This window comes from Misgurnus anguillicaudatus, chromosome 2, assembly GCF_027580225.2.
Source record: "Misgurnus anguillicaudatus chromosome 2, ASM2758022v2, whole genome shotgun sequence".
Classification (NCBI taxonomy): Eukaryota; Metazoa; Chordata; class Actinopteri; order Cypriniformes; family Cobitidae; genus Misgurnus; species Misgurnus anguillicaudatus.
Window position 1 is genome coordinate 7,795,903 of NC_073338.2, and position 24,065 is coordinate 7,819,967.

At 39.6% G+C, this 24,065-nt stretch overlaps 2 protein-coding genes across 4 annotated transcripts in view; both read right to left on the reverse strand.

Annotated features, from left to right (window-relative positions):
- The window catches only part of LOC129441600 (macrophage mannose receptor 1-like), a 329,376-nt gene that overhangs the window by 72,708 nt on the left and 232,603 nt on the right, over positions 1 to 24,065 (reverse strand). The gene's annotated exons all lie outside the window — the stretch shown is intronic.
- Positions 1 to 24,065, reverse strand: part of LOC141367266 (major histocompatibility complex class I-related gene protein-like) — a 90,000-nt gene that overhangs the window by 42,414 nt on the left and 23,521 nt on the right. The window contains exons 2-4 of the mRNA XM_073872207.1: positions 16,125 to 16,385; positions 397 to 678; positions 5 to 289 (exon numbers count right to left, since the gene is read on the reverse strand). Of these exons, the coding sequence (XP_073728308.1) occupies positions 5 to 289; positions 397 to 678; positions 16,125 to 16,385 (828 nt within the window). The remainder of the gene's footprint in view (positions 1 to 4; positions 290 to 396; positions 679 to 16,124; positions 16,386 to 24,065) is intronic.

Below are 24,065 nucleotides of genomic sequence, written 5' to 3' on the forward strand. Positions count from 1 at the left end.
TTACCCAGGGTTATGTGTAAATCGTTATCCAGACTGATGTGATTTATTTTGCAGCTGTAGTTTTGTTCCTTATGAAGCTCCTCTGCACTGATCTCCAAACTCTTTCTTATCTGATAAGTTTCATCTCCGTTGGGCAGCAGATTTCCAATGATTTGCTCATCTGCTTCCTTACCATTACTCAAAATGGTCAGATTGATGTGACGGGGATAAAATCCTGTGGCCAGGCATGTGATCCGTGTCCTTCCAGAGTCTATAAGGGTCTTTTTAAAGAGTCTTACTGTTGGTTTCACTTTAGAGAAAGGCAAACAGAACAATATTCACCAACTGATACTACCTATAGACAGAGAATACACACACAATATTTAAATAATAATTTTAATAAAATTGCAGTCTCACCTTTCCTCATTACATAGCTGTTTTCCATGTGAAGATATCTTCTCAAGACTTTAAAGCAAATAGGCTGATACTTATTTTCAAACCGAAACTGTAAGGAAAGGCTTTGAAACTTATCCCATCCTAAAACCCATTTCAGTTTAGTGTGGATCTTCTTTAATTCCACATCGTAGGTGAGATCCTCTTCATCCAGCCCATTAAATGCATCCAATGAGTGGATTTTCCCTGGTTTGTCATTGTGTAACAGCTCACAGTCAACAAGCTTCTGATGGACATAAATACCTTCTGATAAACAAAAATACAGTCATTACTTTTCACGCTGTGATTTAGTAAGTCAATTCATGGGTTTCAGTCACGTGATTTTTGTTGTTGTTGTTGTGCAGCCATCTTTGTGGAGCCACTTTAACGCAGTCATGCCAACCCTACACTAAATCGCCCAAATTGTCTGGGATTCAGCTTTTATTTTCTAGAGCCGCTATTTTTGTGTTTTTGCATTGATTTAAACCTTTCTCATAGGTCCCGCCAGTCATGTCATAGCTGTCAACAGCTCTGGGTCATGTATGCAAACACTGGACAAACTGCATCTCAATTATTAACCCCAATCAACACAACAGCATATGAAACCGGATGGTTTTTAGGGCATTTTTCAAGTTCATTCAGATTCCGCAGCAGGGCCGTGCACAGACATTTTGAGGGGCAGTGGCCCAAACCAAAAAGGGGGCAAGGGGGGCACAATTTAGATGGTTTTAACAATATGATGTGTTATAGTATCAAATAATATAAGTGATTATAATGGAAAATAGACTTTATAACAAGATTTAGAGTGTGACAAAACTTCTTAATATTCTATATGATTTACATGCTGAAGCTTTGAATCCATGTTTGCAATTTTGAAGAGTTTTGCAGCCTCCCTTCCAACTCTGTCTTTTTTTAAAAAACATTGTTTTTTATTTTTTGTCGACAATGTGTGCCAACAACGGCAAATTTGGTGTTATTTATATTAGATCTCATCAGGTACTCATTAGACAATCACTGTAATTCTAAAAATGTTTGCTAAGTTGTTAGCACTTTAAGAAGACAGAGAGCAAATCATCCACAATAATACAAAAACATAGGAAAGCCGAGAGAGGTCATCCATATTTTTATTTTTGCTGCTTGTTTTCTCATGATCCCGAGATAACAAAAGTTGTTTTCTCGCTATCCAGACATAATAATCCAAATGCCATAATGTAATTTCCTGTCCATAATATTTCATTTATTTTGAAGTAAACTGCTGATGCATATGGAGTCTTCGCCATTACCACGCGTAGCTAATTGTCGATAGACTTAATAAATAAATAAAGTTTGATGTTCGTAAATTTAGGGACCATCTCTAAAGTGCACTGTACACGTTTCTATCTTCTATAGTATTTAACAGTTTATTTGAATAAATATAAAACATCAAAAAAAGTGTGCATTATAGTTGACAACCACGAACACTTTACAGTTGGTTTTGTGACTGTTTGTTGACTTTAAGTTATTCCATTTTAATGCTGTTTAAAGTAGAAACGTAAGTGGAGTACTTTAAAGACGGTCCCTAAATTCACTGTGCTATCAAATGGTCAATTATTGGCAAATCTGTTTCATCTTGAGCGAATCCCTGAAGTAAAATCTCATTTGTTCATCCATGCTAATTTGCTAAATATGCTTTTGCTGTCTAAAAATTATGTTCTATTGAGTACACGTAAGGTTTAGGGGCTGTCCACACGGAGACGCGTATCACTGTATACGCATAAATTTGTTATCGTATTGGCGTTTCATCCACACGGATCCGGCGTTTTGGGAGACTGAATCCGCTATTTTTTGAAACCGGGTCCTAAAGTGGATAAATCTGAAACCGACACCCTTGCGGTTTCGTCTGTACAGCCAATCCGTATATTTTGTGAAGCGAAAACGTCATCACATCACGTGTCAGAAGCGTCACACGTAACAGCAACAACAATAACAATAACTGCGGACTACGTGATTGTGTTCGTGCTACAGAAGCTACTAAAGCCTACTAGCTTTATTACAGCAAAATCAATTGTTTCTACGCAATTGTGGTGAGCAACAAGCGATAATGGACAACACCATACATTGGTTATGCGCATGCTCAAAGTCTTCTTCTCCGTGTATAGTGTATATCTGTGGCAGAATTACAGCGCCCCATACTGGTCCGGCATATATACTACACCGCTTTCAGTCGGTTTCAGTCGGTTTCAGTGGTTTCGTGATTACGGATTATTTTTTTAGAGCAAGGAAAAAAAATGATCGGATAGGGAATGCACCGGCTTCGTGTGGATATAGCCTTAATCACATCACAAGAATACAACAGCAGCTTGTTTTCTCGTGATCTCGACATAACAAAAGTTGTATTCTTGTGATGTGATTAAAGCTAAAAGATAACGAGAAAATTAAGTAGTGATCACAAGAACACAAGCAAGCAAAAATAAATATAGAACACGACCTCTCTCGGCTTCAAACTACCAAATTACTAATTGAGCAGCTCAACAGCTGAGGTACTGTAATGTAATGAATCTACCTGTTAATACAACAAACTGTCTTCGCCCTTCAAAGAGTGGACACAGAATGTGAGAAATGCTGTGGAGCGGGCGGGAAATCACAAAGTGGATTACCAGAAACAGTGGATCTTTAGACGAGATGTAACAGAACACTTTGACTGGGGTTGGCGAGAGGGGCACCTCAGCCGATTAGGGCAGAAGGGCAGTTGCTCTAGCCACCGGGCCACCGCCCTGTGCACGGCCCTGCTCCGCAGCCACAGCACAGAGCAAAGGTGTATACATTAATTAATGACATCTGTATCTTTGTAGTTCTTAAATATAAAACATTTACATAATGTGATGCATCTCACCATTATTGGGGGCTAAGCCTTCCTAAAATTAATATTACCGACAAGCACCCCTGGTAAAGCCGCCTCCTTGTCATTTCTGGAGAATATTCTTAAGGAGAATAAAGTGGATCGCCGACTACGTTTCCCCCTATTGGACGCAGTTTTACTAAAAGGAGTACTATGAAAAGTTGCCTGTATCCATTTCTGTGTCTGGACGCTTGTTTTTTGAAGTCGACAGCTTATAAAAACGTATTTATTTATTTTTTTGGCGTGTTAGATGTACACCTTGTCACACAGCAGCTTTTAGGTATTATTCTGTTTTTAAGTTTAATCTGTAAATAAGTTTTTATAAGCTTTCGACACCAAAAAACGAGCGTTTAAAGACACAAAAATGGATACAGGCAACTTTTCATAGTACTTCTATTAGTAGAACTGCGTCCAATAGGGGGAAACGTAGTCGGCGATCCACTTTATTCTCCTTAAAGACTGGGTTTTACGGCTCGACAGCTTATAAAAACTTATTTCTGGGTTCTTTGGCTTGTTAACTGTACATATTGTCACACAGCAGCTTTTAGGCATTATTCAGTTTTTTGTTATAAGCCAGAAATGACAAGGAGGCGGCTTCTCGCAATACAAAGTCAATGGAGACGGTTGACTTGCTTTCCCCCCCGGTGGGCGTGGTTTTCAAATTTGCATAACTGCGCTCTGTCTCTATCAGGTGAAGTGCCCCCGTGCTAATGTTACTCTCCTCTCTTCTCCTCATTTGCGCCGTTTGGCTGTCACTCGCGTGACGCAAAACAAAGCAGCAAACATATACACGTCGGTTTACGTGGTGGATTTGGAGCAGCAATTTTCACAGAAATGAGAGGAAAAACGAGCGCCATTGCAGAAAATCCTGGTGGCGACTGAGAGAGGGACGATGCAACAATATTGGTTCCGAAAAAAGGCAAGGAAATAAGTTTCCTCTGAACGTTTCTCAATCGGAAGGCTGCAGCCTCCAGAGGTCTCGTATGCAGGCTGCATACGTCATCGGGCCTGATTTAACCTAACTGAGCATTACATTGGGAAGTCATAAACGTATTACAACAATTTACGATTAACTAAGAATAATAGTAAACTTATAATTGTTAATATTGTGAATCTTGATGAGTCTTGATGACGTATGCAGCATAGAAATGCGACCTCCGGAAGGCTGCAGCCTTAGGATTGAGAAACGGCCTCTGTATCATTCACCTGTACTTTTTTGTACAATAACTTTTATTTATTAGTGTCAACATTCTATTGTTTGTGTTTAACAGCTAACAAAGTTACTCATCTACAGGGGTCTAAAATTAGGAAAAGAGACCTTTAAGACACTTTATTATAACTAAAGGTCCTGTGTAGCACATTTTCACAGATATTTGTATTAAAAAATACTCTGGTAAAAGTAGAAGTACTGATTTAACTTCTTTACTCAAGCAAAAGTGCTTGGAAATGTACTTAAAGTATAAAAGTAAAAGTAGCCTTGCGAATGATAACTATTTTTTTATGCAAAGCTAACGTTACCTGGATCACACAAATGCTAGCTGGGCAAGCTGAGACACCTAAGTGGATATGGAAAAAAATCTTTGTAAGATTTATTTGTTCTTTATAAGCCATTGCCTACATTTTATATGGATGGCTGCAAAATAGGCCTTCTTTTGACATGAACATTTGCATGTTGCACATTTAGCTGTTAAAGTTGGGTAAAAATGTAAAATAAAAATAAGTTAAAACTTTTTTGTCATGGTTGTTGTTATAGAGAGAGGTAGTGATGGAGCAGTGGACAAGACACTTGCTTTTGATTCCCACTGTTACACATCCACCAAATAAGTTGTTAGGCTATGTGTCATACTGTACAAAAAAGTTGCATGTTGCACATCTAGCTGTAAAATAAATTTAAAAAAAATTTTTTGTTCAAATAAAGTGTTATGGGTCCTGCTTTACTATCCGTATAGATCCGCCACCAGTTTGATTGGCGTGTGTGTGTGTGTGGGGGGGGGGGGTCTCAATATATGTTCCTGCTTTTTTGTCCTTAGCCAATCACATGCCTGTTTTATATGTTTTTGTTTATCTAAAAAACATTTTCTCACAAAACTGGCTATATATTTATTTTTAAGACCCACACTTAAAGGGACACTTCACCCATTTGCATTAAGCTTTGTATAGTTAGAAAACCAGTCATGTTTTTGAAAGTTGTGCATCATTCCCTTTGTTTCCCCTGAGACAGGAGAAATATGGATTTCGGTGTTGCACTTCCTTCTTTCAATGATGTAAAAATCATAATTTTGCATCATTGAAAGAAGGAAGTCCTATATCTTTGTAGAGGGGTTGAGACTAAAACACTCCTTTTCTCTGTCAAATAGGCACCAAATTCTAAATTTATTTTACATTTCGCCTACAAATTGAATAAACTTTTAATAAATATTAATGTTCCCACAGGTGAAATGCTCCTTTAACAGTTTGGTTCATGTGGTAGAATTGAATAACCTGAAGTCTTTCTGTGTTAATGTCCTGTTTTCCCAAACAAATCAGTCTATCCTGCAGTGTAGGCTAAAGTCAGTATTTGCATTAACCCTCTGGGGTCTAAGGGGTTTTTAGGGCCCTGGGGAAGTTTTGACATGCACTGACCAGTGTTGCCAGATAGGGTTGATGGTTTCCAGCCCAAAACTGTCCAAAACCCCCCCAAACGCACAAAAAACGGCCGATGTGTGACCAGCAACGTATACATTGCTATCCGGAGTCCGTGTTGCAGAATTTGCAGTGCTATTTTCTGATTTAGAAGGCATTATCCATTGCTTCAGACCCGGGTCACTCTCCCACTTTTGTCTGTAACTTTTTATATATTTTCCCACTTCTACATCTTGATTTCCCACTGAGACTGAGAGAGCTGGCTGGCTGCTATCACTTGTGATTGGTTAAACGCGGGGTCATTACCGGCGTGGAGTCAACACAAACGGCATGTGTTAAGTAACGTCAGATGAAATACATGCACACTTGGGTTTTTTGTTAAATAATAAGCTTATAAAATGCACGTTTCTGTAATGATAGCTCAGAAACACTGGGATCCATTTTGCGGTGTTTATTAAAACAAACCAATCTGGCAAACAAATCCAAGATGTTAAGCAGAAGAGTAAACAGGCAGGCAGGTCAAACACAATAGGAAGTCCAATCCAGGCAAACAATACACAGGGAAAATCCAAAGGCAGAGAAACAGATAAACAGGCAGATGGCCAATATCAGGCAGTCAGAATAATCACTCACAAATACAAATAACGCACAAATAACGCTCGGTATGCAGGGGTTAGCTGACAATACTTCGCGCTAGCCCTAGGCTAGCTTGAGTCTGAAGTAGGGCAGAACCCCCCTCTAGGAGCGCCTCCTGGCGCCCTACGGGGTCTTCCTCGAGCCTCGAGAGCGTGGTTCAGGATGGTCGGGTCTGGCTCGGTGGAACTCCTCGATGAGGTTGGGATCCAGAATGTCGTCCGAGGCTACCCAGGGCCTTTCCTCAGGGCCGTAGCCCTCCCAATCGACCAAGTACTGGAGACAACCCCTGCGTCGCCTCGAGTCTAACAACTCTCTCACGGCGTAGGCCGGGTCCCCGGCAATGTCGAGAGGAGGAGGTGGCTCAGCATTGGGGTCATACTCCGCATGATAAGGTTTCGGCAGGGAAACATGGAAAGAGGGAGAAATGCGATAATTAACAGGCAATTCTAACTGGTACATAACATCATTGATTTGTCTAATTATACGGAAAGGTCCCACGTACCTCGGACTCAGTTTCTTGGATGGGAACTGGAGTTTAAGATCTCGGAGGGAGAGCCAGACCGTTTGACCAGGTTGATACGGGGGATGAGGACGTCTGTGACGATTGGCGAGGAGCTCCTGGTTGCGTATCGCCCTCTGGAGCCTAACATGAGCGCTGTCCCAGACTTCTCCACTCCTCCTCATCCAATTGTCCACAGCAGGGACATCAGAAGGCTCTCCAGACCAGGGGAACATGGGGGGTTGGTAGCCGAGTACGCACTGGAAGGGGGTGAGGTTGGTGGAAGAGTGCCTCAATGAGTTCTGTGCGTACTCGGCCCAGGGCAGGAACTCAGACCAGCGATACTGTTCACGGGTGCAATAGGATTGCAGGTAGCGTCCAATTTCTTGATTCAGCCTCTCTACTTGGCCATTAGACTGGGGATGATAACCAGATGTTAAACTGACATTAATATCCAGATTGTTACAAAAAGCTTTCCAAACCTGGGAGGTGAATTGGGTTCCACAGTCAGAAACAATGTCTTTGGGGATTCCGAAGTTTCTAAAGACATGGTGAAACATCGCTTCAGCGGTTTCCATTGCTGTGGGTAATCCCTTGAAAGGTACTAGACGGCAGGACTTGGAAAATCGGTCAATGATGACCAAGATGGCTGTATAGTTGTTAGAGCGGGGCAGATCAGTGACGAAATCTATGCTGAGATGGGACCAGGGGCGTTGTGGTATGGGCAAGGGTTTCAGGAGGCCAGAGGGTAATTCTTTGGGCGTCTTGGACTGGGCACAAACTCTACAGGACTTAACATACTGAGCAACATTGTGGTTCAGAGTGGGCCACCAGAAGGATGTCTTGACCAGGGCTATAGTGCGAGTGATACCTGGGTGACTGGAACTGAGTGATGTGTGGACCCATTGCATAATGCGGGGACGTAGGGTAAGCGGGACATAAGTCTTTTCAGGAGGGCATTCAGGTGGTGCAGGATCTTGTTGGTGCTCTTGGGTGATTTCCTGCATGATATCCCAAGCTATAGGGGCAATGATGTGAGTGCGTGGTATGATGGGGGTAGGTGAGCGGTCAGTGGGTGTGGGATCGTGATAACGAGACAGGGCATCAGCTTTTCCATTCTTGTGTCCAGGTCTGTATGTGATGGAGAAGTTGAATCGAGTGAAAAACAGTGACCATCTTGCCTGGCGTGCGTTTAATTAACTCCGTTGAGTACTCCGCCAAAATCTGCGGGCGCGGATTCCGTTGAGACATGTCGATGTTTTGTTTTATTAGTCTGAAATACTAACAAACAGCGGACATACGGCTGCATGCTTTCATTTCTTTGCCGCTCTAAGTAAACAGTGGTTGCGTCACGCATGAGGTAACTTCCTGGTGTTTGCATTCAGAGCTGGAGCAGCGAAGAAGAAATGAGTTTCTCTTTGCAGCGTTAGCTATAACGGGCATAACTAGGTTTAGTAAGAAAATGGTATTGGATCGGTACATGGGTTCAAGTACTCGCCGATTCCGATGCCAGAATTTTTTGTGGTATCGGCCGCATTTCCGATACTGGTATCGGAATCGGAACAACTCTAGATATTATAGCCCAGAAAATTTGTCTTTGAAACATGAAATTCACATTTTTCAGCTTTTACGTACAGTTTGTTCTGGAGGAGATGAGACAGGACTACTTTGACGTGGCAGATATGGTCCTCCATACTGTTAGAGTAAATCAAGATATCATTGATGTATGCTATGACATACTGGTTCAGGAGGTCTCGGAATACTTCATTGATGAATGACTGGAAAACTGCGGGAGAGTTGGATAGCCCATACGGCATCACGAGGTATTCATAGTGCCCTCTAGTGGTGTGGAATGCAGTCTTCCACTCATCACCTTCACGGATGCAAACAAGATTATAGGCACTGCAAAGGTCCAGCTTGGTATAAATCTTGGCTTCTCGTAATTGTTCTAGGGCAGAAGGTACAAGAGGTAAAGGATAGGGAAATTTCACAGTTATATTATTCAAACCTCGATAATCAATGCAGGGTCTCAGCCGCCATCTTTCTTGGTTGAAGTACGGATAAATCCATTTTGGAGTGCTTCAGAAATATAGTCATCCATGGCACGGGTTTCAGGTTGTGACAGAGGGTAGACTTTATTCTTGGGCGCCATAGCATTAGGAAGCAACTCAATGGCACAATCCCATGGTCTATGGGGAGGTAACTCGGTAGCCTTGGACTTGCTAAACACTTCAGAAAATTCAAGGTAGGAATCTTTACATTCCTACCAGTCGGGCTTTCAATGTTGGTAGACAGTAGGGGTGTAACGATTAACCATGCAAATGCGCGTTTTCTCAATGAATGAATTTGAATGAATTACGGTGAAATCCAGGCACATCCAAACGCCAGGGGGCACTCCCTTGCAGAAACTCCCTTTGTGCCACAGAAGAAGTACTATTACGAATGCTATTCCAGGAAATGTCTACAGGAATATTTATATCACTGTTCTTCAAATTGTTTCAGGTATTTTCATGATAATAAAGAATATTTTAAATGATTTTGTTTAACGAGTGTTGCTTTTTTAAATGCACGTTATAAACGACTCCGACTCGTTTAGATTGATAAGGACTACCTACTGACCAAATGCCGTAGTACACGCACAAGCTGTGCATGAAATAAAGAATCACAGTCTTGCGATTCAGAATTGATTTCAGACAAGCATTTTTAATGGGACACACGGTTGAATTGTTACATCCCTAGTAGACAGACAGGGTTTCGGTTTCAGATGATTTATGCATACCTCCATACAACATGAAGACCACTGAAGTATTTCTCCAGTCCTCCAGTTAATCTTAGGATCGTGTGCCACCAGCCAGGGGTGACCTAAGATGATGTTATAAGGAGGGGAAGAAATTACATACAAGGTTATGGTTTCTTGGTGCAAAGATCCGACTTGGAGTGTGAGAGGTATAGTGCGGTGAGTAATGCCATTTCCAATGGGTACGTTATTCACAGCAGAAATGTTTAGTGGTGGTTAACAGGGAATGACAGGGATCAGAAACTTTGAGACAACATCTTCATGTATCAGGTTTAGTGCTGAGCCAGAAACAATTAATGCTGTGAAGGACAGGGTTCATCATTGTAGGTGATGGTAACGGGTTGGGAGCACATATTATGACAAGAAAGAAGGTTTTCAAATTGGCTTACCAAGTTATTGGAGCGGGGGTTTCTTAGCAGGACATGATTCAATGCGATGGCCAGGTTTACCACAGTAAAAACATAAGTTCATAGTGCGTCTGCGTTGTCGTTCCTCCATAGTGAGAGGGGGAAATCCCATCTGCATAGGCTCTACGGCATTAGCGGTGTCAATAGAAGCATGAAATGCTTTGTAGCTAGTACTCACTATTTTGCTTGTGTTAGCTGAGGTCCTCGCTTTTGCTTCATCAGGTACATTTCTCATTAGGTTATCAGTGTGGACTGCCAGAGATACATAATCAGAAAATGAGAGATTCTCACCTTTACAGGCCAACACCGTTTTGAGTTCCATATCCAGACTGCTCTGAAACACATCTTTGAGCGATTTATCATTCCATCCGCTTTGTGCAGCAAGCGTGCGAAATTCGATGGCATACTCAGCTACTGGGCGATGATTTTGAGACATGTGGATGATATGCGATGACACACTTCTTCCCCCAGCTGGATATTTAAATACCTCTCTTAGATGTTGAACGAAGTATTAATAAGAAGTGCGGATTCGCGGGTCTGTGTCCCAAACAGGTCTGTGTCTTAAGTAGGGCAAAACAGGAAACAAGCAGAGAAGCAAGAGGCGGCGCCATGTCAGTACTCTGGTGAGGGCTCCCTCTGGTGGCGCGTCGGTATGGACGTTACAGTTTCAAACCTGCCCAACTGATCCCAAACCCGCCCAAATTTTGCACACCCGCCCAAGCCAATATTTACCCGCACAATCAAATTCAAAACCGCCCAATTGGGTGGGAACACGCCCAATCTGGCAACACTGGCACTGACATTTGTGCTTTTTTCAGTTGCTTAAAAACATATTAATGGCAAAAGTCTCATAACACTGTGTTCAGCACAAACTGGGCTACAATATTATATGATCAACATGTTCCTGCTAAAAAAAACAATAAAACCATTACAGAAAATTCTAATGGTTTCCATTAAAATACCAATAGGAACCATTAGCTTTTAACATTAAAACCACTACACTGTCCCGGCTTCAATTAGTTCAAAATGCTGCAGCTAGATTTCTCAGAAAAGGCCGCAAATATGATCATATTACCCCTCTTCTACGTGACCTCCATTGGCTACCAGTGCAATACAGGATTAAGTTTAAAATCATTCGGTTTGTATACAAATGCCTTCATAACCAGGCTCCTCCCTACCTATCAGAATTGCTTAGTCCATATACACCACCCAGAGAACTACGCTCCAGCTCGCAAAGTTTGCTTACTGCTCCTTCTGCCAGACTAAAACGCAGAGGAGATAGAGCATTTTCCATTATAGGCCCTAGTTTATGGAATAGCCTTCCAAGCCATATAAGAGTTGCACCTTCCCTGAGCACTTTTAAATCTCTACTGAAAACGTATCTATTTTTCTTGGCCTATGGAATTTAGCTGAACATTTATCATTTTTATATGTCATGAGTTATTCTTTGCACTGATACAGGTTTTAAAAAATTTCTTCATATGTTTGATCGGCACAGTGAGTTACCTATTGATATGAGCTTTAATCTGTCTGCTGTATTAGATCTTATTGATATGAGTTTTAATTGTCTGCTGTGATATGTTTTTGTATTTCTTGTAATTTTTTGCACTCAGTCAACTGACTGGTGATGCTCTGAGTTCTGTCAACTGACATGAATTAAGGAGGCAATGGTGGACCTCATACTGATGAGGTGCTTTATCATATCATGATTTAAATTAGCACTGTGTCTACGTTTTGTATTTCCCTGTTATTTATAAATGAGGTTTTATTGTTGATGTATTGATCTGTTGCCACTATGGAAATCACTTTGGGCAGTCCTGAACTGTGCTATAGAAGTGCTTTAGAAATAAACGAACTTGAACTTGAACTGTAGTGTGTTTTGGGCCATATTCCATTAGAACCAATAAAATTCCCAATAAAACCATTAAAACCAATAGAATTTCTGTGATGGTGTCTATTTTTTTAGCAGGGGTATGTACATGTTTGTATTTTTGAGAGAAAAATGTTTATGCGTGGTTTTTGAAAAAGCTACATTTTTAAGTCACTGATATAAGTCCACAAAACTCATTCTAAACATGTTTTCCAAAGACGTTTCAAAAAAGGATCTGGTAGTCTAGAGTTTTTTCTTCAGAATAATGTGAAAATCATTCGGCCTATTCATTCACATAAAGCAAGATATTGATTTACAATTTCTAAGACACTTTTGCTTGGGAAAGGCCGTATGCGTGGAGGCGGGAAAGCTCCTGAATAATTAGTGATTGACAGCTGAGAAACAAAAGAGTTGCATAATGAGCCACATAATGAGCCTTGTAGGAATGTTCAACAGGAATGTAACTTTCTTTGTAGTAAAACCATGATAAGGTTTACTTGGGAATTTATAACAATTTTTTTAATAGAATGTAAAGAATGTACCATAGTAGCCTAATCATAAGTATCATAGTAAAGGTACTGTTTGGCCATCGTAAAAATGAACACAGGGTTATTGTTTGGTTGGCCAGCGAGAGTTTTACTTTTGCGCAGTAAAAAGCTCAAAAGAAGATCGTTGTCTATTGTTGTCTGGACTCTTATTTGTGTTTTTGTAATCCTTATGGTAGAAACAAAACAAGGGACAAGCATGATAAACTTATCAATGTTTGTTTACAGCCGCCGCCGCCATTACTCCCTCACGTGTTGATCATGAAAGCAGTACAAAGGAATGTGTGCACACGCGAGTGATCCTCTGTTTAATAAACTTGCTGTGAGGAGATATATGCTTAGACGCAACTAAATAAGGATTGTACTGTTCGCAATCGGAAGGACAGAAGGACAAAGAAAACACTCGCGTCTGGAGATACTGACACACATACGCAAGTAAATAAGGATTTAGATGTCATGTTTGGTGCACTCGGATGAAACAACAAGGACAGGCGAAACTAGATTGTGAGTTACGTATCCATTGACTGCAGGAGGCACGAGTTATGCATATGGATGTCTCTGTTCATTCACTTCAATGGCATGGGGGTGTGGCAATCTCATCTCATTACAGATAAACAGGTAACAGGAGAAAGACGGTACCTCTCCTCCTTCTCATACAGTTTACTGAATGACAATATCTGTTTTCTATCTCACTTACATCATTTAAAGGCAGAGTCCATGATGTTTGAAAGCCAATGTTGATATTTGAAATCACCTAAACAAACACGCCCCTACCCCAATAGAATCTGGACCTTTTGTTGATAGACCCGCCCGACACATACGCAACCCGGCATTTGATTTGATTTGATTGGCTATAAGTGTGTTTTGGTAGTCGGCCCGTCTTCTTTTCCAAAGCGTTTTTCAAACATCGTGGACTCCGCCTTTAAAAGCTAACATTCCAAGCATTATGTAAACATTTATATTTTGTTTCTATGACAAGTATACATTAAGTTACAGTTCATTTTTCTGACGTGTTTCTGAAAGGACTTCACTGAGGGAGAGAAACAGAACGCGCATCATGTTTATTTTCTTAATTTTGCAAAAAGCACAACATTCTGTTTTTATTGGGAGTGGACAGAAAAAAACTAGACACTTTAACGTTTTAAATGATGTATAAATCATATATGTAAGTCCAAAATCAGCAGAATAATCTAAGTCTCTTTGCGGAGTGATTAGTATTATTAACAATGATTTTAAACAAATGTCATGTCATTTAACAGATTTGTGGCAGATTCATTGTTGAACACTGGTTTGTGTTCACTATGCTGCGCTTGAGCGAGGTTCCAGCAGATCATTTATACTGAGAATAACTAAAAGCATAACAATATGATTTGAGCAGTGGCGGCCGGTGACTTCTTTTTCGAGGGTGCTCGACGCAGTTTGTCACAACATGTATAGCCCATCATGTGTGTGGTTTGTAATTTCAAAATGTGTCTGCGTATCAAGGGATCCTATGTGCATCACGTGTCTTGTCAAAATAAGTGCCTGCTGCAGACGCATCTAAAGGGTTTATGATAAAAGAGACGCTCGCGTTTGCCAGATACTCGAATAATCTCATGCATAATCAGAGTTTACTGTTAAGGGAGTTTTGTGTGTATTTTGTGAACCTGAGCCATAAACTGTTTTGACGCGTATTCAGGCACTTATTTTGACAAAACACATGATGCACATGGTTCACATGACGCAACAAACAAATATTTTGAAAACGCAGGGCAACACACATGACACTCCGAACACTTATTTTGAATTAGCGCCCCTTGGATGAGCAGTCACGAGACAACACTGGATTTGAATGGAATAATTCCAACAGGATGTGTACAAATATTGGTGCTCTGTATTATCAGTCATGTTGGGTACATTTATGTCATTGGAAGTAGATTTGAATACTAACACAACTGAAGCAACATAACATAATTCAGCCATATAACAAGGTAATTAATGTACAACCAGCTATATATCCTCTTGATAGCAGGAGTTTATTTCTGAAAACATTCTATTTTTACAGGGGATATTGTAAAACGTTAATCCATTTCTTTGTGATTTGCTGTTAACACAGCCATAGACAGGGCTGGGTACCGAACGTCGGTACTTTTATGGTATCGAATGAAAAACTTCGATACTTTGAGTATCGAAAAATGATTTATCTTTCAATGCCAAATTTCGATTTCAAAAGCGGCTGTGTCTGTGAGCCTGTACTTGCGTGTAAGGACCTAAAGCGCCGGCGATTGGCTGTCCACCACCACGTGACGGGGAGGATTTCTGAAAATACTCGCAGTCCACCTCGCAGTCACCCAAAACAAGTGTAGAAAGGATGCAATATGAGAAGAAAGTCTTTGTGACAGTCGTACCGATAGAGTTAGAGCAAGTATGGCCGTGTTGTCTCCGTGAAAGGCACGTCAACCAAAACGGCGCTTTTAAAGTGACGAGGGGTTTCAATTCTCTGCTTGTTTTACTCGCACCTGGTTACGCATGGCAAGGCTTTGCGCGCGCGTCTCCCTCAACAGTCTCGACAAGGTGTTTAAACTTGACCCACGCGCGCAGCTTGTGTCTCTCAATGGTTATGAAATACTCGCGCCTGTCTCTCCGCATCGCAAAGCCTTCATGCCCTCATCTCGCAAAATGGACGATGCATTTAAACCTATTTTTTATAGTCTATGGTTTAAACTTGATGCACACGCGCAGCCCAAAGCCTGGCTCATTATTTAAAACAAACTAAAATTCCATTTAACTGGTTTGCTAATTTCACTTGAATTAAATGACATTGAAGGCATCTTCTACTCATTTTAAAAATCCCAAATGTATTTAATATTTTGATTATTATGAAGTTGAGTATTTACAAAAAACAAACATGCATACAAATCTTCCCAGTAAAACTCAGTCACCCATTTAAATATTTTAACTTTTTGTCAAAGTTGCAGCTATAATAAACCCACAAATACTGTTAGTCCAAGCTAAATACAATTTTACATTTCATAAAATAAAGCAGTGTAAATTATATTCTTAATTTCTTTATTTTTGTTTCCTTATTTCCATAAAAAAAACCTGATAAATGTGTCTGCTGGCGCAGCCCTGTCCAAAAAGCACAACCAGTTTTATTAATGTTACCCTGAGTAAGAAGTGTTACCAGAATTTGTTTAAATTAAGGTGAAAAATAAAAGTTGTGTGTTTAATATGTTTTTGTTAATGTTTCAATGGATTTTTAACACATATGGTATCGAAAAAAGTATCGTTAGGAACCGGCATCGAAACGGAGGTATCGAGATTGGCACCGGATCGAAAGATTTTAAACAATACCCAGCCCTAGCCATAGAAACACGTTGAAATTCGGTCCTACAAATGGCGCCCGCACAACTGTGTGAGGTTACATAAAACCCATAAATATGTAGAAAACATTGACATGTAGAAAAAAAATTCACTCACCACCTCTGGTCTGATTTATGTGTTCCTTTAGATAAAGTGCTCGACCTTTTATGCTTCTGCAAATATCATCAAATACTCTATCGGCATCTTGCTGGTCTTCATCATGATACTTTGCATCTGTGTGACTTCGATAGATGATCTTCCATGTGTTTGAGTCATAATATCCGAGTAGAACATCATCCAACTTTACCACAACAGCGAACTCAGGAAACGGTGTCTGTCCAATTACATATGTAGCTAACACCAGCAGTGAATGAGAGCCTGTAAGGATACAGAAAAGTATATTTTAAAAATAGATTTGATTTAAAAATAAATCACTACAGTTATAAACATTTTTAGATTTTTTTTACATTGCTTGCAATTTGAGACAAACATCATATGGGCCCACCTGACACTTTAATTCGTCATTCATTGCTTTGATTTTGGTCCAAAATGCAAATCTGATGCAATTAAAAATACCAATCCAATAGATGCTGAGAATATCTTGGGTATTTTCATATATTGGTTTCGCTGCTGCCTCGACATGATAAGTGATTGAAACTGAAAAATAAGTGTGCGTTTTTACGGAAGCCGAGAGAGGCCATGTAATGATCCAAGTAAAATCTAAAATTAGTTTATTCATGTTAATCTGCTAAATATGTATTTGCTGTCTCCAAACAAAACAACACGTTCTATTGAGAAAACATAAGCTAAAGGGTGCTCCGGGGCAGTTCACAGAAAAGAAGTGCCGGCCAATGTTAGTGCTGTAACGGTATGATTTTCACGGGATGATAATCGTCTCAGGAAATATTAATGGTGTCACGGTATACACTATTAAATAATCATTATATTATAAACATCAGCTTCAAAGACCTTTTTTGGGGGGTTGAACTTATGGTTTATTATGAAAAAAAAACTTTTATGGAAGTATGAGTCTACCATTTGAAAACAGGAATAAGGAATAATTACTGTAATTTTTCTTTAGATTAGAATTAGATAAGAATAAACCAAACTGTCCTTCCTCTTAAACAGCAAGGGAGATCAAATGGTGCAGGGCCATTTTCGGATACCCAAACTAGTATACTGCAGATTTGAACTTTCGGCGGGGGATAGAGATTAGAATTTGTAGCCTCTGGCTCTTAATTTTTTTCAGCTTTACATGTAGAAGTCATGTGGAATGAAGTTGCATTTGTGCAGCAGTGCAGGAGAGATCTGCTTTCATTTTTTTACCCAAAACCATGGATCAGCAAATGTTTATGGTGTAGTGAACAGTGTACAACATATCATTCCAGACCCCTCCGCAATTGCTACATTTGGACTGGATTATGGTGGGTTAACATAAACAAGTGTCCAGTCAATCAGATAAGGCTGCTTGGACAACTCTTTTATGGCGTAGCAGAAGAGGATATTTTGATAGGTCCACAGCATTTCTCCTTATCATCCATTAAAACCCCCTTTAACTTCATCCGAAACCAGGATGATCGTAAACTCCTTAAGGACTGTTTCTATGCATGGCTATACAAAAGTATTGGCTAAACCAAAGAACAAATCTTTACATCCTTCCACCAACAAAATGGAGTTAAAACCATCACATATTGACATTATGCTCAATTATTTAGAGACAATAGCATTTTGAATTACATCTTTATGTTATGAAACTGTTCAAATAAATCACAGTTATTAACATATTGTAGCAGAGCGGTGCGCTTCCAAACACTGTAAACACTCCACACTTTGCAAAGATGCAAATAACCAGACCCCGAAGGGCAAAATTGCGACTACACCACCCCTGAATATGTCAGGGGAACAATCCCAAAGGACACAGGTTCGTAACCAGGAAGGGAGCAAGGAACAAAGGCACCATAATAATAGAAAAATATATACACTTTTACATAAAACCTTTAACACAACACGTATGATGATCAATTGTCGATCTTAAAATAACACAAAAAAATTATACAAGACGTACCCACTGGGAATGGATACTCAAATTGGAAAGGAGATAACCCCTAGCTGCACACACATACAGTTTGTAACCCCAAAATCATGCACATGGCACACAGGTGAAAATCATCGGGTAAGCACAGCACACAGTGTAAGAAACCTACACCAAATGAAATAAGAAGTTACCTCCCTCCAGAAGGATGACCCACCCCATACAGATAACCCAAAACCAAATAACAATAAAACAGAAAACACTCAACCTTTAATTAAAGAAAATAAACTCTTAAATAACAGACATCAAACAAATGAAAACAAAAATAACAAAAACTACACATTAACAGGGGCGGTTCTAGGGTCAGTAGATATCTGGGGCTTAGCCCAAAGACATCCAAGCATGTGTCAAAAATACACTTTTAATAACTAAAACATGATAAACATTTTCTAAGTGGTATTATTTTTGCCAGATTAACTTTTTAATAGTGCTCATTAAAATAACAATGTTCCACGGAGTTAAACTTTACACTGATATCAAAGTAGTTGTTCACCTCAAAATGAAAATTCTGTCATCTTTTACTCCACTACTTGTTATTTTAAACCTGTATGACTTTTGCAGAACACAAAATAATATATTTTGAAAAATATTGGTAACCCTTACACTACTCCCCAATGACTTTGACTAATGTAAGTCAAAGGGGGGCCAACAGTTTTTTTTAACATATTGGCTCTTTTTTACTCTCCACATTTCATTGTTCCTTTATTTTATCCACAACCCTTCTCTCTTTAATATACAACTTAATTTTTTCTTGTTGGATTTCTTTTTAATGTCATATTTCCCCCCCTTTCACAATGATCTCTTAATTCATCCAGGATAAATAAAAATTTCATCCAGGATATGTTCCTGGATCTCAAACTCAAACACAAGATTGACACCTCGTTGCAGGGCTGCAAAGCTATTTTTACATAAAATAAAATACATAATATTTCTGTAAATTACATATTTTTCTATGATTTACCACAGAAAACTGTTTATATTGCACTGTATATTTAACCGTATAAACATCTTAACCTTATCTTAAATAACTTTATATTAAAATTTGGCTCTAAACTAACACATTAAATTCCTTTAGAATGAATGTATTAATGATTATACATTTTCTGCAACCAGGTAGTGTTTCTGTTTTGATTTATTTAGGATTTTTTAAGTTACAGACTTGACTTGGTTATGTTCAATCTCTGTAAAAATGAATAAGGCTACTGCTCTATGAGTAACTTAAGCACAGACACAGCAAGCAACATCATGATATATAGCCTACTTCATACAATTCTTATATTAAGATAAGGGAGCTTCATAGCATACAGTCTTTTTTTTGCACCTTTCTCCTCATCTTTCCTCTTTTCTTAACCTGGGCACTGATGACTCTATTTTTAATCCGTGGTTAAGTATGTGTTACATCTCTATCTCTACAGTATTTGAGGTGTTGCCATTGAAGCTGTGACTTGGCGTGAACTAACCCCGCGCAGCTCTTTGAGTAACAGCTGAGTAACCCCACAGACAGAGTAACAGATCTTCTCTAGACGAAAACTCCAAAGTCCCGACAAGATTAACTGATTGCATGGTGCCAAAGATATGATTGACGTGTGGTGCAATTTAAATCCGATCACGCGTTTACTCGCTGTCACGGAGAGCGCGCTCATGGTTGCGTACAGTAGCAACGAAAGACGCGCTACCTCTTACGCGCTTTGGAAGGGAAAAGAAAGGTCTATAACACGCGTTTTTAACGTTTACATAAATAATCAAACGAGCAAGTTGACAGTTCTTGATGAGAGATTTACAGTTCGGGTGTAATAGAAAATATTTTAACAGATTTAAATTAGTGATGTCCATATTATAACAATCGGGGCTTTACAAAATAGGTCCGTGGCTCAAGCCCCGCTAGCCCACCTCTAGCGCCGCCCATGCACATTAACCAAAACAACTCAAAGAAGAAATCAAAAGAAGTCCCGCTACAACGGGGATAGAAACCCAATGCACCAAATGGGAAGTATATGCGTCTGTGTTTCTCGTAAAGAGACAATACGTTCACTAACATATGCTCTTGAATACAATACCTCACTAATAAGGGTGCTTACAAGGCCAGCACCCTGCCTCAGTACACTCGTAGCAGTGTTAATTTGTAACAAAAGATAAATGACTGCACAAAAGTTCCTATTCACATATATGAATATACATTGATGGTTCACAATAAACGCTAGCTATACGAGAGGTACGGTTCAGATAGTAATTAAACCCAAAATGAGGCACATACAAAGGATGATCACTGAGAGCAGAATGACCTGATGCTGGTCATATAACAGTGAGTCCCACCAGCAAATTCGTATATTAGGTTCATAAGATTGTCCCATTTTACAAAAGGATAAGTTTTTAAGTTATGAAAATGTCATTAAGTAATCAAACCTTTGTTTGTTATATAAAATAATCCATGGTCTGTCATCTCCACCACTTAGTCAGTTTGTAAATATTAAAAACACAACACAGAGAGTAGAGATGAGCCGGATACTCGGCTGAAACGAGTATCCGGTACGGATAAGCACTTCTGCTGAGTACGAGTATTATACGAGTAATACGAGTCAATATCTGTGCTCGGATTAAATGAAAATCATCATTGGGTAGCTGATTGTGTCAGCGTTCTGTGTAGGGCTGCAGCTATCGATTCTTTTTGTAATCGATTAATCTAGCACTGAATCGATCGATTAATCGAGTAATCGGATAAAAATTTTGTTTGTGTTTTTAAACAACCAAAACAAATAATGCATAACGAAAATGACGTGGCTGTAAAATGTTCAAGCATTTGGCTTTTATTTCTAAAAAAAACAGGAGGTATTTGGCTCCAAAAAATAAGCCTATTAATTTAAAAGTTTATAAGTGCCAGTGCCAACAATTAAGCACTTTAATTTATTAATATGCATAACAGGTTTCATGCTGTAATCTAGCACTGACATCAAAGTAAATATCTGGTTTATGTACATTTCTACACCTGCAGCATTTACCATTAGGCTACTAACATATCTAATATAATATATCATTTTTGGGGTGAGCCTATTTGCTATGGTAACAACCTGTGTGTGTGCGCGCGCACGTGCACCTGTGTTTCTGTGTGCACGCGTGCTGTGCTTGAGGAAGAGTGACACCCCAGTCAGACGTTCAGTTGCTTCATTGCATTTTGGTACGGCAGAAATACATACATTCCTTTTCTAAAGAACGCTGCATTTGGTTTGCATCACTTGCATTGCGGTGCATTTTAGGTTAAGAATCCGTTCGAAAAAACGCGTTACGACATCACGTCCCGCTGTATACAGTAAATGCATGCTGAAATTATTGTTGCGTGGCTACATAAAAGTTTAAGCATATGTGATGCATTGCGCGATCAGTCTGACTCGCGTGAGAGAGAATAACTTCCTTATGCTAAACTCCAATAAGACAGAGATTATTATTATTGAACAAAATATGTCAGATTACAAGTTGCCCATATATGATTGCACTGTGGTGCCGTTTTTTTGGTACACACACCTGTAAAGTGCATGCGTGTTTGTGAAGGGGTTCTTTTTAAGCAATTGAACGTGAATACGAAAACATCAAAGCTAAACATCATATCTAGTCAAACCGCATAACGACATCGCTACAAATACAGTATGGGATTAAAATCAGCGAAAGCTATGTTAACTTACCTTGTTTCATCGATGCTTGGTGAAACAGCAGTGGATGTTTTCGGTTCAGATGCTGAATGTAATGATAATGTAATGATCCCAAACTTTAAACATTCTCTTTCTGCCGTTTATGGACATATTCGCTCCGCCATCGCGCCAACTAAATTCAAAATGTACCACGCGCTATGATGTGCTTCCTGAACATTGAACAACGGTCCGTGTGAATCAGATCTCGGCGCGTGTAGTGCGCGTCATAGGAATTTAACGAGGCTTCGAGGCAGAATTTTTGCCTCGAGGAATTTTTTGAATCGAGTAAATCGAGTAACTCGATGAATCGTTTCAGCCCTAGTTCAGCGCCCAGATGTATTGTGTTGCTGTGTCCCGCTCTGCTCATTCATTCACATACAGAAAAGCTCTCTGTCTCTCTCCCTCAGTCACTCGGGTTCGCGGTTCTTTTCTATTAAGGTTTAGGGCAGTGGTCTCAAACTCCCAGCCCGCGGGCCATTTGTGGCCCGCCCTCTCTCTCTCTGCAGCCCGCGTCATAACATAATCTGGCCCGCAGAAAGATTTTTATTCACTTTGTTTTATATTCGTTTGATTTTTGATTTAAACGTTCATGTGTTTGTTCACATGTCGCGTCTAACAACGCGTTAAAACGAGTCAAAGCATTACTTTCCAAAGTGCTCGGGAGCGGAAGTTGCACTCCGTGTCATGGGTCGCATCACCCGTTGCTACGCAGCCATTAACCGCGCGCTCCGTGAGGTCGAGGATAACGGAATGCGTGATCGGATTTTAATTCCTCAACTGAACCTCGCATCAATCATATCATTGTAACCATGCGATCAGTTAATCTGGTCGGGACTTTGTAGTGTTTGTCCAGAGAAGATGTGTTACTTCCGGGTGGATACTCAGCTGTTACTTAGAGAAGATTGAGCTGCGGTGGGGGTTATGCTGCGTTCCAGGCAACCTGTAAACCGTAAATGACGGCTTCAAAACCACGAGTCACGACTCTGAACTGGGAGTACCTCGATCTAGTATGAGTTCACGGGTGGGAAGTCACAGGTTTGACTGCCGTTCCAGTGCACTTTCACAGGTAGAAGGTTGTAAAAACACCGGTTACAGACTGCCTGGAACGCATAGAGTCGTGGTTTTGAAGTCGTAATTCACGGGCTCAAAAACCTGCCTGGAACACAGCATAAGTTCACATCAAGTTACAGCATCTAATGGAGACACCGCATATGAGGTAGTAATGCAACACATTTTAAACTAACGTTACAGATAAGAAAAGAGCCATCAAAGTGCCCAGGTTAAGAAAAGAGAAAAGATGAGGAGAAATGTACAGAGGATAAAAGTATGTATACAGCTATAATGAAGAATATAATGAAGTATAATATTATGTAGCTTGCTATACAATTACACATAGAGAAGTATTATTATTTTTTTCTGTCCAACTAGCTTATGTAAAATTGACTACCCATGCAAAAGTTATGGGATTACTTTCACTCATTAATTTTTTCCCACATATAGCCTAATAGAAAATTCATTAAAACTGAAATAACAAAGAACATAATGAAGTCAATACTATGACTGAAAACAATCCAAAATAAATAAAAAAAGAAACACTTAACTTTACTTGTGGTAATTTTTTATAATAGTTTATAAATGTATACAGGGATGAAATTTGTTAGTTTAGTGCAAGGTTATTAGCCTGACGTTGTCATACTCAATTCTAAATGTCAGAATCCACACATCTGAATTCTCCAGCGGCAGCCATTTCGTTAAACAGATTAAACACACGCGCTCTTTGGTGACGTGGTTCATTACGTTACTGTTGATCATCTGTCCATCATCGTATAAAGCCCGCCCTGACAATTTGATTGGTTTCTAGCATAGTAGCTCCTCAACGCAGAAACCCCAGACCGATCTTCCTGTTCTCAAAATGTTGTGGGCGGGGCTAAGATCGGCTGGCACCCAGGCTACAAGGTTATAATAAGTCTTAGTTAAGATAAGGTTAAGAAAATATTTACTTAGGCTACTTTTATAAAATAATGTATATTAAAAAGATAAAACCACTGCTTATATATTTTCAAGTATTATTATACATTAAATAATAGAAATTAAACATGACATTTACAGAAATATTGTACCTTTTTGAACGTTAAAATAGCTCTGCGGCCCCCCGATGAAATGTAAGTCTCAGAAATGGCCCCAAGCCAGTTTGAGTTTGAGAACCTTGGTTTAGGGTTTCTTCAGCTTTTTACTTCGGGTTGTAACGTTAATAATACGTACTTACTAACCAGCAGAGTTTTGGTA